The 16,813-nt window shown below is 46.9% G+C and overlaps 1 protein-coding gene across 1 annotated transcript in view; it reads left to right on the plus strand.

The window, feature by feature from the left end:
- The window catches only part of LOC139407442 (NBAS subunit of NRZ tethering complex-like), a 289,155-nt gene that overhangs the window by 167,753 nt on the left and 104,589 nt on the right, over window positions 1-16,813 (plus strand). The window contains exons 38-40 of the mRNA XM_071151235.1: window positions 3,006-3,129; window positions 7,985-8,061; window positions 8,159-8,296. Of these exons, the coding sequence (XP_071007336.1) occupies window positions 3,006-3,129; window positions 7,985-8,061; window positions 8,159-8,296 (339 nt within the window). The remainder of the gene's footprint in view (window positions 1-3,005; window positions 3,130-7,984; window positions 8,062-8,158; window positions 8,297-16,813) is intronic.

Below are 16,813 nucleotides of genomic sequence, written 5' to 3' on the forward strand. Positions count from 1 at the left end.
TTGGTCACATGGTTAGCAGATGTTATTGGTCACATACACATGGTTAGCAGATGTTATTGGTCAGGTGGTTAGCAGATGTTATTGGTCAGATGGTTAGCAGATGTTATTGGTCACATACACAGGGTTAGCAGATGTTATTGGTCACATACACATGGTTAGCAGATGTTATTGGTCACATGGTTAGCAGATGTTATTGGTTACATGGTTAGCAGATGTTAATGGTCACATGGTTAGCAGATGTTATTGGTCACATACACAGGGTTAGCAGATGTTATTGGTCACATGGTTAACAGATGTTATTGGTCACATGGTTAGCAGATGTTATTGGTCACATACACATGGTTAGCAGATGTTATTGGTCAGGTGGTTAGCATATGTTATTGGTCAGGTGGTTAGCATATGTTATTGGTCAGGTGGTTAGCAGATGTTATTGGTCAGATGGTTAGCAGATGTTATTGGTCACATACACAGGGTTAGCAGATGTTATTGGTCACATACACATGGTTAGCAGATGTTATTGGTCACATGGTTAGCATATGTTATTGGTCACATGGTTGGCAGATGTTATTGGTCACATACACATGGTTAGCAGATGTTATTGGTCACAAGGTTAGCAGATGTTATTGGTCACATGGTTAGCAGATGTTATTGGTCACATGGTTAGCAGATGTTATTGGTCACATGGTTAGCAGATGTTATTGGTCACATGGTTAGCAGATGTTATTGGTCACATGGTTAGCAGATGTTATTGGTCACATACACATGGTTAGCAGATGTTATTGGTCACATGGTTAGCAGATGTTATTGGTCACATGGTTAGCAGATGTTAATGGTCACATGGTTAGCAGATGTTATTGGTCACATACACAGGGTTAGCAGATGTTATTGGTCACATGGTTAACAGATGTTATTGGTCACATGGTTAGCAGATGTTATTTGTCACATACACATGGTTAGCAGATGTTATTGGTCACATGGTTGGCAGATGTTATTGGTCACATACACATGGTTAGCAGATGTTATTGGTCACATGGTTAACAGATGTTATTGGTCACATAGTTAGCAGATGTTATTGGTCACATACACATGGTTAGCAGATGTTATTGGTCACATACACATGGTTAGCAGATGTTATTGGTCACATGTTTAACAGATGTTATCGGTCACATGTTTAACAGATGTTATTGGTCACATGGTTAGCAGATGTTATTGGTCACATACATGTGGTAATTGGTCACATACACGTGGTTAGCAGATGTTATTGGTCACGTGGTTAGCAGATGTTATTGGTCACGTGGTTAGCAGATGTTATTGGTCACGTGGTTAGCAGATGTTATTGGTCACATACACGTGGTTAGCAGATGTTATTGGTCAGGTGGTTAGCAGATGTTATTGGTCAGGTGGTTAGCAGATGTTATTGGTCAGATGGTTAGCAGATGTTATTGGTCAGATCGTTAGCAGATGTTATTGGTCACATGGTTAGCAGATGTTATTGGTCACATGGTTAGCAGATGTTATTTGTCAGATGGTTAGCAGATGTTATTGGTCACATGGTTAGCAGATGTTATTGGTCACATGGTTAGCAGATGTTATTGGTCACATGGTTAGCAGATGTTATTGGTCACATGGTTAGCAGATGTTATTGTGGATGTAGCTAAATGCTTGTGCTTCTAGCTCCGACAGTGCGGTAATAACTAACAATTCCCACATATACCCTAAATACACTTAAATCTAAGTAAGGAATGGATTAAGAATATATATATATATATATATATATATATATATATATATATATATATATATATATATATATATATATATATATATATATATATATATACACAGTGATTCATAGTCTTTGTCTATAGGCAGCAGTCTCAAATGTGCTGGAGATGGCTGTTTAACAGTCTGATGGCCTTGAGATAGAAGCTGTTTTTCAGTCTCTCGGTCCCCGCTTTGATGCACCTGTCCTGATCTCGCCTTCTGGATGATAGCGGGGTGAACAGGCAGTGGCTCGGGTGGTTGTTGTCCTTGATTATATTTTTGCCCTTCCTCTGACATCAGGTCCTGTAGGTGTCCAGGAGGGAAATTTGCCCCTGGTAATACGTTGGGAATACCGCACCACCCTCTGGAGAGCTTTGTGGGCGGAGCAGTTGCCTAACCAGGCAGTGATAAAGCGTGTGCATCTGTAAAAGTTTCTGAGGGTTTTAGGTGCCAAGCCAAATTTCTTCAGCCTCCAGAGGTTGAAGAGGCTCTGCTGCGCGTTCTTCACAACACTGTCTGTGTGGGTGGACCATTTAATTTTGTCAGTGATGTGTACGCCGAGGAACTTGAAGCTTTCCACCTTCTCCACTGCGATCCCGTCAATGTGGATATTGGGGGTGCTCCCTCTGCTGTTTCCATCCACCTGACAGGTGTGGCATATCAAGAAGCTGATTAAACAGCATGATCATAAACACTTTGTGCTGTGGACAATAAAAGGCCACTTTTCAAATGTGCAGTTTTGTCACACAACACAATAATAACGAATCGCTCAAGTGTACCAAGTTTTGAGGGAGTGTGCCATTGGCATGCTGACTGCAACAATGTCCAACAGAACTGTTGAATGTTCATTTCTCGACCATATGCTGCCAACCGGTTAGCCGGCCTCATGTGTAACCACGCCAACCCAGGACATCCACATCCTGGCTTCTTTACCTGTGGGATTGTCTGGGGGGTTCTGAGGAGTATTTATTTCTGTAGCCATTTTGTGGGGAAAAACTCATTCTGATTGGCTAGGCTCCCCAGTGGGTGGGCCTATGGCCTGGCTGCCAGGTTGGTGGGCGGGCCTATGGCCTGGCTGCCAGGTGGATGGGCCTATGGCCTGGCTGCCAGGTGGGTGGGCCTATGGCCTGGCTGCCAGGTGTGTGGGCCTATGGCCTGGCTGCCAGGTGGGTGGGCCTATGGCGTCCCAGGCCCACCCATGACTTCACCCCTTCTCATTCTAAACCTCTTGTCTCTCTCAGAGTGAAGATATGTATGGGTCGTACGATGCCGTACCTCAGGAGCAGTTTGCTGAGGTTCTACTGCGGACTGGGAAGCTGGCTGAGACCAAGACAGAGGGACAGACCCTGTTCCCTGCCACAGAGGGTAATACACAAACACACACTGAGGGAGGGAGAGAAAAAACACCACTAAACTCAACCCATATTTTTGTTTTATTTTCCCTTGTGTACTTTAACTATTTGCACATCGTTACAACACTGTATATAGACATAATATGACATATGAAATGTTTATTATTTTGGTACTTGTGAGTGTAATGTTCACTGTTAATTTGTATTGTTTATTTACATTTTGTTTATATATTTCACTTGCTTTGGTAATGTAAACATATGTTTCCCATGCCAATAAAGCCCGAGGGAGGGAGGGACTGTTCTAGTGCCCTCGCCAATTAATTGATAAATATGTTGAAGAGGGTGGGGCTTAAGCTGCATCCCTGTCTCACCCCACGGCCTTGTGGGAAGAAATGTGTTTTTTGCCATTTTTAACCGCACACTTGTTTGTGTACATGGATGCTATAATGTCGTATGTTTCCCCCCGAACACCACTTTCCATCAGTTTGTATAGCAGACCCTCATGCCAAATTGAGTCAAACATTTTTTAAATCAACAAAGCATGAGAAGACTTTGCCTTTGTTTTGGTTTGTTTGTTTGTCAATTAGGGTGTGCAGGGTGAATACATGGTCTGTTGTACAGTAATTTGGTAAAAAGCCAATTTGACATTTGTTCAGTACATTGTTTTCGCTGAGGAAATGGACAAGTCTGCTGTTAGGAAAATCCTCTGCATTATCATTAAGGTTGCTGTTGACCCATATCCCCCTGTAGTTATTGGGGTCAAATTTGGTTCCACATATTGGGGAAGATGCCAGAGCTAAGGATGATGTTAAAGAGTTTTAGTATAGCCAATTGGAATTTGTTGTCTGTATATTTTATCATTTCATTAAGGATACCATCAACACCACAGGCCTTTTTGGGTTGGAGGGTTTTTATTTTGTCCTGTAACTCATTCAATGTAATTGAAGAATCCAGTGTGTTCTGGTAGTCTTTAATAGTTGATTCTTAGATTTGTTGTTGATTTTGTATATATTTTTACAATTCATTCTTTGTTATAGGGCTAAAAAGATTGGAGAAGTGGTTTATCCAAACATCTCCGTTTTAGATAATTATTTGTTGTTTGTTTCGAGTTTTCCAATTTTCCCAGAAATGGTTAGATTCGATGGTTTCTTCTGAGCTGATTTCTGACGTGCTGTTCCTTCTTTTTCCGTAGTTTATTTTTGTATTGATTCAGTGATTCTCCATAGTGAAGGAGTAGACTCAATTTTTAGATTTGATAGGGAAGCTGAGAGGTCAAATATACTGTTTAGATGTTCTACCTTCACTATTACAGTGAAACTTTTAGTCCAGGACATCAAATCAAATCAAATCAAATCAAATTTTATTTGTCACATACACATGGTTAGCAGATGTTAATGCGAGTGTAGCGAAATGCTTGTGCTTCTAGTTCCGACAATGCAGTAATAACAAGTAATCTAACTAACAATTCCAAACTACTGTCTTGTACACAGTGTAAGGGGATAAAGAATATGTACATAAGGATATATGAATGAGTGATGGTACAGAGCAGCATAGGCAAGATACAGTAGATGGTATCGGGTACAGTATGTACAAATGAGATGAGTATGTAAACAAAGTGGCATAGTATAGTATAAAGTGGCTAGTGATACATGTATTACATAAGGATACCGTCGATGATATAGAGTACAAAGTGGCATAGTATAGTATAAAGTGGCTGGTGATACATGTATTACATAAGGATACCGTCGATGATATAGAGTACAGTATATACGTATGCGTATGAGATGAATAATGTAGGGTAAGTAACATTTATATAAGGTAGCATTGTTTAAAGTGGCTAGTGATATATTTACATCATTTCCCATCAATTCCCATTATTAAAGTGGCTGGAGTTGAGTCAGTGTCAGTGTGTTGGCAGCAGCCACTCAGGACATTGTCTAGAAGGGATTGAATTTGTTGTTGCTTAATTGTTTTTTGGTAGATTTCCACACTACTCTCCTTCACTCTATAGCATTTCTTAATATTACTGAGTTCCTTTGGCTTTAATGCCTCATGACTGAGTATTGCTCTTTTCAAATAGAGTGATTTTGCTTATGTTGTCGTAGTTGTGCCTAGGGGGGCATATGGGGGAGGGAATGATGTCACCTCCAGGTAGGTGTTTGTCCCCCTGTGTGCTGAGGGTGTCAGGTTCTTGTCCGGTTCTGGCATTTAGGTTGCCACAGACTTGTACATGTCCCTGGGTCTGGAAATGATTGATCTCCCCCTCCAGGATGGAGAAGCTGTCTTCATTAAAGTGTGGGGATTCTAGTGGGGGGATATAGGTAGCACACAGGAGGACATTATTTACATTCAAACGGCTCTCCTGTGAAGTCGTGACTTGCGACATACGCCTAGTTTCCTGAATCGGGTAACATATCTTGCTGTCTGATATGGGGGAGGCCTATATAGTGTGTGGTCAGGGTTTGTTTGGGGGGGTATTAGCTGATTGGGGTGTGGCTGGGGATGCTGTGGTCTGGGTGTAGGTCCTCTGGGCGTGGGTTCTCTCGGTGCAGGTCCTTCAGGAGGAGGTCTTGCAGGTCTGGGAGGGTCTCCAGCTGGTCTGGGTTGGGTGCCCGTTGCTCTGTTGCTCCTGTGTGAGGTGCTCGGGCTGTGGTTGAGGGTGACGTCCTTCAGGGTCCTGGCAAAAAGTTGGGATTGCTGTCTTGTAGAGGTGGACCTGGTCATAAGGGCTGTTCTAGTCCAGCGTGTACCTGGTCATAGAGGCTGTTCTAGTCCAGGGTGGACCTGGTCATAGAGGCTGTTCTAGTCCAGGGTGGACCTGGTCATAGAGGCTGTTCTAGTCCAGGGTGGACCTGGTCATAGAGGCTGTTCTAGTCCAGGGTGGACCTGGTCATAGAGGCTGTTCTAGTCCAGGGTTGGAGTGGTGGACCTGGTCATAGAGGCTGTTCTAGTCCAGGGTGGACCTGGTCATAGAGGCTGTTCTAGTCCAGGGTGGACCTGGTCATAGAGGCTGTTCTAGTCCAGGGTGGAGTGGTGGGAAACGCTTGCATTCACCAGCTGTATGGTGGCAGGGAGAAAGTGTTTTGATGGCAGAGTTCAGCTTTAGTCCCTCCTCTCTCTCTTGGTAGAGTTCAGCTTTAGTCCCTCCTCCTCCTCTCTCTTGGTAGAGTTCAGCTTTAGTCCCTCCTCCTCCTCTCTCTTGGTAGAGTTCAGCTTTAGTCCCTCCTCCTCCTCTCTCTTGGTAGAGTTCAGCTTTAGTCCCTCCTCCTCCTCTCTCTTGGTAGAGTTCAGCTTTAGTCCCTCCTCCTCTCTCTTGATGGTAGAGTTCAGCTTTAGTCCCTCCTCCTCCTCTCTCTCTTGATGGTAGCGTTCAGCCTTAGTCCCTCCTCTCTCTTGATGGTTGAGTTCAGCTTTAGTCTCTCCTCCTCCTCTCTCTTGATGGTAGAGTTCAGCTTTAGTCCCTCCTCCTCTCTCTCTCTCTCTTGATGGTAGAGTTCAGCTTTAGTCCCTCCTCTCTCTCTTGATGGTAGAGTTCAGCTTTAGTCCCTCCTCTCTCTTGATGGTAGAGTTCAGCTTTAGTCCCTACTCTGTCTCTTGATGGTAGAGTTCAGCTTTAGTCCCTCCTCCTCCCCCCTCTCTCTCTTGATGGTAGAGTTCAGCTTTAGTCCCTCCTCCTCCCCTCTCTCTCTCTTGATGGTAGAGTTCAGCTTTAGTCCCTCCTCCTCCCCTCTCTCTCTCTCTCTTGATGGTAGAGTTCAGCTTTAGTCCCTCTCTCTCTCGACGGTAGAGTTCAGCTTTAGTCCCGCTCTCTCTCTCTTGATGGTAGAGTTCAGCTTTAGTCCCTCCTCTCTCTCTTGATGGTAGAGTTCAGCTTTAGTCCCTCCTCTCTCTCTTGATGGTAGATTTCAGCTTTAGTCCCTCCTCTCTCTCTTGATGGTAGAGTTCAGCTTTAGTCCCTCCTCCTCTCTCTCTTGATGGTAGAGTTCAGATTTAGTCCCTACTCCTCTCTCTTGATGGTAGAGTTCCGCTTTAGTCCCTCCTCTCTCTCTTGATGGTAGAATTCAGCTTTAGTCCCTCCTCTCTCTTGATGGTAGAGTTCAGCTTTAGTCCCTCCTCCTCCCCTCTCTCTCTCTCTTGATGGTCGAGTTCAGCTTTAGTCCCTTCTCTCTCTCTTGATGGAAGAGTTCAGCTTTAGTCCCTCCTCTCTCTCTCTCTCTTGAAGGTAGAGTTCAGCTTTAGTCCCTCCTCCTCCCCTCTCTCTCTCGATGGTAGAGTTCAGCTTTAGTCCCTCCTCCTCCCCCCTCTCTCTCTCTTGGTAGAGTTCAGCTTTAGTCCCTCTCTCTCTTGATGGTAGAGTTCAGCTTTAGTCCCTCCTCTCTCTCTTGATGGTAGAGTTCAGATTTAGTCCCTCCTCTCTTTTGATGGTAGAGTTCAGCTTTAGTCCCTCCTCCTCCCCTCTCTCTCTCTTGATGGTAGAGTTCAGCTTTAGTCCCTCCTCCTCCCCTCTCCCTCTTGATGGTAGAGTTCAGCTTTAGTCCCTCCTCCTCCCCTCTCCCTCTTGATGGTAGAGTTCAGCTTTAGTCCCTCCTCTCGCTCCCTCTCTCTCTCTTGATGGTAGAGTTCAGCTTTAGTCCCTCCTCTCGCTCCCTCTCTCTCTCCCTCTCTCCTTCCCACCGATCCCCATCTCCTCCACACTCTCTCTCAATTTAATGTCAGTTGTAAGGTCTTTATTGGCATGGGAAACATGAAATGTTAACATTTCTAAAGCAAGTGAAGTACCCCCAATCTTTCTCAGGTCAATTCAAGGGGCTTTATTGGCATGGGAAACATATGTTAACGTTTCCTGTCTCTCTCTCTCTCTCTCTCAGTACTGCTGCAGCTGGCCAGTGATGCCTTTCCCAGAGACATGACCCTGTCTCTGGCCTATCTCCTGGCCCTGCCGCAGGTAACACACACGCTCTGCTCTCTGATTGGTCAGTTACATTCATCCGTATGCTGACCTCTTTTCACCTGTATACTCCCCCCGGTACCCCCCCCCCCAGGTCCTGGATGCTAACAGGTGTTTTGAGACGCAGTCCCACTCGGCCCTGTCCCTGCAGCTAGCAGCCTACTACTATAGTCTACAGATCTACAACCACCTGATCCCATGCCTCAAGGCCAACACACACACTCTCTACAGGGTGAGTACACTGTGTGTTTGAGGTGTGTGTAGTGCAGCCTACTACTATAGTCTACAGATCTACAACCACCTGGTCCCATGCCTCAAGGCCAACACACACACTCTCTACAGGGTGAGTACACGGTGTGTTTGAGGTGTGTGTAGTGCAGCCTACTACTATAGTCTACAGATCTACAACCACCTGGTCCCATGCCTCAAGGCCAACACACACACTCTCTACAGGGTGAGTACACGGTGTGTTTGAGGTGTGTGTAGTGCAGCCTACTACTATAGTCTACAGATCTACAACCACCTGGTCCCATGCCTCAAGGCCAACACACACACTCTCTACAGGGTGAGTACACGGTGTGTTTGGGGTGTGTTTGAGGTGTGTTTGAGGTGTGTTTGAGGTGTGTTTGAGGTGTGTTTGAGGTGTGTTTGAGGTGTGTTTGAGCTGTGTTTGAGCTGTGTTTGAGCTGTGTTTGAGGTGTGTTTGAGGTGTGTCAGGTGTGTTTGAGCTGTGTTTGAGCTGTGTTTGGGGTGTGTTTGGGGTGTGTTTGAGGTGTGTCAGGTGTGTTTGAGCTGTTTTTGGAGTGTGTTTGAGGTGTGTCAGGTGTGTTTGAGGTGTGTCAGGTGTGTTTGAGCTGTGTGTAGTTCAGTCTACTACTATAGCCATAGGTGTGGTGTCTAATGAGCTAAGCTTCCCAAAACGTTCAATAGAACCTACGGGGTTCTACGTTGTTGATAGTGTCGTATGAAACGGACCTACGGGGTTCTACGTTGTTGAGAGTGTCGTATGAAACGGACCTACGGGGTTCTACGTTGTTGATAGTGTCGTATGAAACGGACCTACGGGGTTCTACGTTGTTGATAGTGTCGTATGAAACGGACCTACGGGGTTCTACATTGTTGATAGTGTCGTATGAAACGGACCTACGGGGTTCTACGTTGTTGATAGTGTCGTATGAAACGGACCTACGGGGTTCTACGTTGTTGATTGTGTCGTATGGCCGCCGCCAACCCGGACAGGAAGATCACATAAGTGACTTAACCCACTCAAGTGATGCACCCCTCCTAGGGGCGGCATGGAAGGGCCCCAGTAAGCCAGTGACTCAGCCCCTGTAATAGGGTTAGAGGCAGAGAATCCCAGTGGAAAGAGGGGAACCGGCCAGGCAGAGACAGCAAGGGCGGTTCGTTGCTCCAGAGCCTTTCCGTTCACCTTCCCACTCCTGGGCCAGACTACACTCAATCATATGACCCACTGAAGAGATGAGTCTTAAATAAAGACTTAAAGGTTGAGACCGAGTTTGCGTCTCTCACATGGGTAGGCAGACCATTCCATAAAAATGGAGCTCTATAGGAGAAAGCCCTGCCTCCAGCTGTTTGCTTAGAAATTCTAGGGACAATAAGGAGTCATGCGTCTTGTGACCGTAGCTTACGTGTAGGTATGTACGGCAGGACCAAATCAGAGAGATATGTAGGAGCAAGCCCATGTAATGCTTTGTAGGTTAGCAGTAAAACCTTTAAATCAGCCCTTGCCTTAACAGGAAGCCAGTGTAGAGAGGCTAGCACTGGAGTAATATGATCAAATCTTTTGGTTCTAGTCAGGATTCTAACAGCCGTATTTAGCACTAACTGAAGTTTATTTAGTGCTTTATCCGGGTAGCCGGAAAGTAGAGCAATGCAGTAGTCTAACCTAGAAGTTACAAAAGCATTTATATGCATAATTCTTGGACAAAAATGTCAGATTTTTGCAATGTTACATAGATGGAAAAAAGCTGTCCTTGAAAAAGTCTATGTTCGTCAAAAGAGAGATCAGGGTCCAGAGTAACGCCGAGGTCCTTCACAGTTTTATTTGAGACAACTGTACAGCCATTAAGATTAATTGTCAGATTCAACAGAAGATCTCTTTGTTTCTTGGGACCAAAAACAAGCATCTCTGTTTTATCCGAGTTTAAAAGTAGAATATTTGCAGCCATCAACCTCCTTATGTCTGAAACACAGGCTTCCAGGGAGGGCAATTTTGGGGCTTCACCATGTTTCATTGAAATGTACAGCTGTGTGTCGTCCGCATAGCAGTGAAAGTTAACATTATGTTTCCAAATGACATCACCAAGAGGTAAAATATATAGTGAAAACAATAGTGGTCCTAAAACGGAACCTTGAGGAACACCGAAATCTACAGTTGATTTGTCAGAGGACAAACCATTCACAGAGACAAACTGATATCTTTCCAACAGATAAGATCTAAACCAGGCCAGAACTTGTCCGTGTAGACCAATCTCTCCAAAAGAATGTGGTGATCAATGGTATCAAAAGCAGCACTAAGGTCTAGGAGCACGAGGACAGATGCAGAGCCTCGGTCTGATGCCATTAAAGGGTAATTTACCACCTTCACAAGTGCCGTCTCAGTGCTATGATGGGGTCTAAAACCAGACTGAAGCATTTCATATACATTGTTTGTCTTCAGGAAGGCAGTGAGTTGCTGTGCAACAGCCTTTTCTAACATTTTTGAGAGGAATGGAAGATTCGATATAGGCCAATAGTTTTTTATATTTTCTGGGTCAAGGTTTGGCTTTTTCAAGAGAGGCTTTATTACTGCCACTTTTAGTGAGTTTGGTACACATCCGGTGGATAGAGAGCCGTTTATTATGTTCAACATAGGAGGGCCAAGCACAGGAAGTAGCTCTTTCAGTAGTTTAGTTGGAATAGGGTCCAGTATGCAGCTTGAAGGTTTAGAGGCCATGATTATTTTCATCATTGTGTCAAGAGATATAGTACTAAAACACTTGAGCGTCTCTCTTGATCCTAGGTCCTAGCAGAGTTGTGCAGACTCAGGACAACTGAGCTTTGGAGGAATACGCAGATTTAAAGAGAGAGTCCATAATTAGCTTTCTAATGATCATGATCTTTTCCTCAAAGAAGTTTATGAATTCATCACTGCTGATGTGAAAGCCGCCCTCTCTTGGGGAATACTGCTTTTTAGTTAGCTTTGCGACAGTATCAAAAATAAATGTTGGATTCTTCTTATCATCCACTTTCCGTCCTCTTCTCAACTCCTCCATTTTGACTGAATTTATCAGTGTTATTCTGTGGTAGTAGGGGTTGTTTATCAGTGGTATTCTTTGGTGGTAGGGGTTGTTTATCACTGGTATTCTGTGGTGGTAGGGGTTGTTTATCAGTGGTATTCTGTGGTGGTAGGGGTTGTTTATCACTGGTATTCTGTGGTGGTAGGGGTTGTTTATCAGTGGTGTTCTGTGGTGGTGGGGGTTGTTGTTTATCAGTGGTATTCTTTGGTGGTAGGGGTTGTTTATCACTGGTATTCTGTGGTGGTAGGGGTTGTTTATCAGTGGTATTCTGTGGTGGTAGGGGTTGTTTATCACTGGTATTCTGTGGTGGTAGGGGTTGTTTATCAGTGGTATTCTGTGGTGGTAGGGGTTGTTTATCAGTGGTGTTCTGTGGTGGTGGGGGTTGTTGTTTATCAGTGGTATTCTGTGGTGTTGGGGGTTGTTGTTTATCAGTGGTATTCTGTGGTGGTAGGGGTTGTTTATCAGTGTTATTCTGTGGTGGTAGGGGTTGTTGTTGATCAGTGGTATTCTGTGGTGGTAGGGGTTGTTATCAGTGGTATTCTGTGGTGGTAGGGGTTGTTATCAGTGGTATTCTGTGATGGTAGGGGTTGTTTATCAGTGGTATTCTGTTGTGGTAGGGCTTGCCAGTTCTTTGTTCTGTTCTTAAGCTGCTCCTTCTTGATGAGACATGATTGTCTTTACTGTGGCACACACTGGCGTGCACACAGACACGCTGGCACTCACACACTGGCACTCACACACTGGCACGCTGCACTTTCTCTGTCTCTCTCTGTCTCTCTCTCTCTCTCTCTCTCTCTCTCTCTCTCTCTCTTTCTCTTTCTCTCTCTTTCTCTCTCTCTCTCTTTCTCTCTCTCTCTCTCTTTCTCTCTCTCTCTCTCTCTCACTGTCTCTCTCTCTCTCTCTCTCTCTCTCTCACTGTCTCTCTCTCTAGTCTCTCTCTGTCTCTCTCTCTCTAGTCTCTCTCTCTCAATTCAATTCAATTCAAGGGCTTTATTGGCATGGGAAACATGTGTTAACATTGCCAAAGCAAGTGAGGTAGATACTATATAAAAGTGAAATAAACAATACAAATTAATAGTGAACATTACACATAGAGAGGTTTCAAAACAATAAAGACATTACAAATGTCATATTATATATATATATACTGCTCAAAAAAATAAAGGGAACACTTAAACAACACAATGTAACTCCAAGTCAATCACACTTCTGTGAAATCAAACTGTCCACTTAGGAAGCAACACTAATTGACAATAAATTTCACATGCTGTTGTGAAAATGGAATAGACAACAGGTGGAAATTATAGGCATTTAGCAAGACACCCCGAATAAAGGAGTGGTTCTGCAGGTGGTAACCACAGACCACTTCTCAGTTCCTATGCTTCCTGGCTGATGTTTTGGTCACTTTTGAATGCTGGCGGTGCTTTCACTCTAGTGGTAGCATGAGACGGAGTCTACAACCCACACAAGTGGCTCAGGTAGTGCAGCTCATCCAGGATGGCACATCAATGCGAGATGTGGCAAGAAGGTTTGCTGTGTCTGTCAGCGTAGTGTCCAGAGCATGGAGGCGCTACCAGGAGACAGGCCACTACATCAGGAGACGTGGAGGAGGCCGTAGGAGGGCAACAACCCAGCAGCAGGACCGCTACCTCTGCCTTTGTGCAAGGAGGAGCAGGAGGAGCACTGCCAGAGCCCTGCAAAATGACCTCCAGCAGGCCACAAATGTGCATGTGTCTGCTCAAACGGTCAGAAACAGACTCCATGAGGGTGGTATGAGGGCCTGATGTCTACAGGTGGGGGTTGTGCTTACAGCCCAACACCGTGCAGGACGTTTGGCATTTGCCAGAGAACACCAAGATTGGCAAATTCGCCACTGGCGCCCTGTGCTCTTCACAGATGAAAGCAGGTTCACGCTGAGCACGTGACAGACGTGACAGAGTTTGGAGACGCCGTGGAGAACGTTCTGCTGCCTGCAACATCCTCCAGCATGACCGGTTTGGCGGTGGGTCAGTCATGGTGTGGGGTGGCATTTCTTTGGGGGGCTGCACAGCCCTCTATGTGCTCGCCAGAGGTAGCCTGACTGCCATTAGGTACCGAGATGAGATCCTCAGACCCCTTGTGAGATCATATGCTGGTGCGGTTGGCCCTGGGTTCCTCCTAATGCAAGTCAATGCTAGACCTCAGTGGGTGTCAGCAGTTCCTGCAAACTAAGGCATTGATGCTATGGACTGGCCCACCCGTTCCCCAGACCTGAATCCAATTGAGCACATCTGGGACATCATGTCTTGCTCCATCCACCAAAGCCACGTTGCACCACAGACTGTCCAGGAGTTGGCGGATGCTTTAGTCCAGGTCTGGGAGGAGATCCCTCAGGAGACCATCCGCCACCTCATCAGGAGCATGCCCAGGCGTTGTAGGGAGGTCATACAGGCACGTGGAGGCCACACACACTACTGAGCCTCATTTGGACTTGTTTTAAGGACATTACATCAAAGTTGGATCAGCCTGTAGTGTGGTTTTCCACTTTAATTTTGAGTGTGATACCACCCTGCGTACCACTGGCTTGCTTCTGAAGCTAAGCAGGGTTGGTCCTGGTCAGTCCTTGGATGGGAGACCAGATGCTGCTGGAAGTGGTGTTGGAGGGCCAGTAGGAGGCACTCTTTCCACTGGTCTAAAAAATATCCCAATGCCCCAGGGCAGTGATTGGGGACACTGCCCTGTGTAGGGTGCCGTCTCTCGGATGGGACGTTAAACGGGTGTCCTGACTCTCTGAGGTCATTAAAGATCCCATGGCACTTATCGTAAGAGTAGGGGTGTTAACTCCGGTGTCCTGGCTACATTCCCAATCTGACCCTCAAACCATCACGGTCACCTAATAATCCCCAGTTTACAATTGGCTCATTCATCCCCCTCCTCTCCCCTGTAACTATTCCCCAGGTTGTTGCTGCAAATGAGAACGTGTTCTCAGTCAACTTACCTGGTAAAATAACGGATAAATAAATAAAATAAAAAATCAAGACCTCCATGGGTTGATAAATTTGATTTCCATTGATATTTTTTGTGTGATTTTGTTGTCAGCACATTCAACTATGTAAAGAAAAAAGTATTTAGTGGGTTGTGGTCCAGTTCCCTGTATGGGGTTGTGATCCTGTTCCCTGTAGTGGGTTGTGATCCTGTTCCCTCCCAGTAGTGGGTTGTGGTCCTGTTCCAAGTAGTGGGTTGTGGTCCTGTTCCCTGTAGTGGGTTGTGATCCTGTTCCCTCCCAGTAGTGGGTTGTGGTCCTGCTCCCTCCCAGTAGTGGGTTGTGGTCCTCTTCCCTCCCAGTAGTGGATTGTGGTCCTGTTCCCAGTAGTGGGTTGTGGTCCTGTTCCCTCCCAGTAGTGGGTTGTGGTCCTGTTCCCTCCCAGTAGTGGGTTGTGGTCCTGTTCCCAGTAGTGGGTTGTGGTCCTGTTCCCTCCCAGTAGTGGGTTGTGGTCCTGTTCCCTCCCAGTAGTGGGTTGTGGTCCTGTTCCCAGTAGTGGGTTGTGGTCCTGTTCCCTCCCTGTAGTGGGTTGTGATCCTGTTCCCTCCCAGTAGTGGGTTGTGGTCCTGTTCCCTCCCAGTAGTGGGTTGTGGTCCTGTTCTCTCCCAGTAGTGGGTTGTGGTCCTGTTCCCAGTAGTGGGTTGTGGTCCTGTTCCCTCCCAGTAGTGGGTTGTGATCCTGTTCCCTCCCTGTAGTGGGTTGTGGTCCTGTTCCCTCCCAGTAGTGGGTTGTGGTCCTGTTCCCTCCCAGTAGTGGGTTGTGGTCCTGTTCCCTCCCAGTAGTGGGTTGTGGTCCTGTTCCCTCCCAGTAGTGGGTTGTGATCATGTTCCCTCCCAGTAGTGGGTTGTGATCCTGTTCCCTCCCAGTAGTGGGTTGTGGTCCTGTTCCCTCCCTGTAGTGGGTTGTGGTCCTGTTCCCTCTCAGTAGTGGGTTGTGGTCCTGTTCCCTGTAGTGGGTTGTGATCCTGTTCCCTCCCAGTAGTGGGTTGTGGTCCTGTTCCCTCCCAGTAGTGGGTTGTGGTCCTGTTCCCTCCCAGTAGGGGGTTGTGGTCCTGTTCCCTCCCGGTAGTGTGTTGTGGGCCTGTTCCCTCCCAGTAGTGGGTTGTGGTCCTGTTCCCAGTAGTGGGTTGTGGTCCTGTTCCCTCCCAGTAGTGGGTTGTGGTCCTGTTCCCTCCCAGTAGTGGGTTGTGGTCCTGTTCCCTCCCAGTAGTGGGTTGTGGTCCTGCTCCCTCCCAGTAGTGGGTTGTGGTCCTGTTCCCTCCCAGTAGTGGGTTGTGGTCCTGTTCCCTCCCAGTAGTGGGTTGTGGGCCTGTTCCCTCCCAGTAGTGGGTTGTGGTCCTGTTCCCAGTAGTGGGTTGTGGTCCTGTTCCCTCCCAGTAGTGGGTTGTGGTCCTGTTCCCTCCCAGTAGTGGGTTGTGGTCCTGTTCCCTCCCAGTAGTGGGTTGTGATCCTGTTCCCAGTAGTGAGTTGTGGTCCTGTTCCCTGTAGTGGGTTGTGGTCCTGTTCCCTCCCAGTAGTGGGTTGTGGTCCTGTTCCCTCCCAGTAGTGGGTTGTGATCCTGTTCCCTCCCAGTAGTGGGTTGTGGTCCTGTTCCCTCCCAGTAGTGGGTTGGGATCCTGTTCCCTCCCAGTGGTGGGTTGTGATCCTGTTCCCTCCCAGTAGTGGGTTGTGGTCCTGTTCCCTCCCTGTAGTGGGTTGTGGTCCTGTTCCCTCCCTGTAGTGGGTTGTGGTCCTGTTCCCTCCCAGTAGTGGGTTGTGGTCCTGTTCCCTGTAGTGGGTTGTGATCCTGTTCCCAGTAGTGGGTTGTGATCCTGTTCCCAGTAGTGGGTTGTGGTTCTGTTCCCTGTAGTGGGTTGTGGTCCTGTTCCCTCCCAGTAGTGGGTTGTGGTCCTGTTCCCAGTAGTGGGTTGTGGTCCTGTTCCCTCCCAGTAGTGGGTTGTGGGCCTGTTCCCTCCCAGTAGTGGGTTGTGGTCCTGTTCCCAGTAGTGGGTTGTGGTCCTGTTCCCTCCCAGTAGTGGGTTGTGGTCCTGTTCCCTCCCAGTAGTGGGTTGTGATCCTGTTCCCTCCCAGTAGTGGGTTGTGGTCCTGTTCCCTCCCAGTAGTGGGTTGTGATCCTGTTCCCAGTAGTGGGTTGTGATCCTGTTCCCTCCCAGTAGTGGGTTGTGGTCCTGTTCCCTCCCAGTAGTGGGTTGTGGTCCTGTTCCCTCCCAGTAGTGGGTTGTGGTCCTGTTCCCAGTAGTGGGTTGTGGTCCTGTTCCCTCCCAGTAGTGGGTTGTGATCCTGTTCCTAGTAGTGGGTTGTGGTCCTGTTCCCTCCCAGTAGTGGGTTGTGGTCCTGTTCTCTCCCAGTAGTGGGTTGTGATCCTGTTCCCAGTAGTGGGTTGTGGTCCTGTTCCCTCCCAGTAGTGGGTTGTGGTCCTGTTCCCTCCC

The sequence above is a fragment of the Oncorhynchus clarkii genome, chromosome 4 (assembly GCF_045791955.1).
Source record: "Oncorhynchus clarkii lewisi isolate Uvic-CL-2024 chromosome 4, UVic_Ocla_1.0, whole genome shotgun sequence".
Lineage (NCBI taxonomy): Eukaryota > Metazoa > Chordata > Actinopteri > Salmoniformes > Salmonidae > Oncorhynchus > Oncorhynchus clarkii.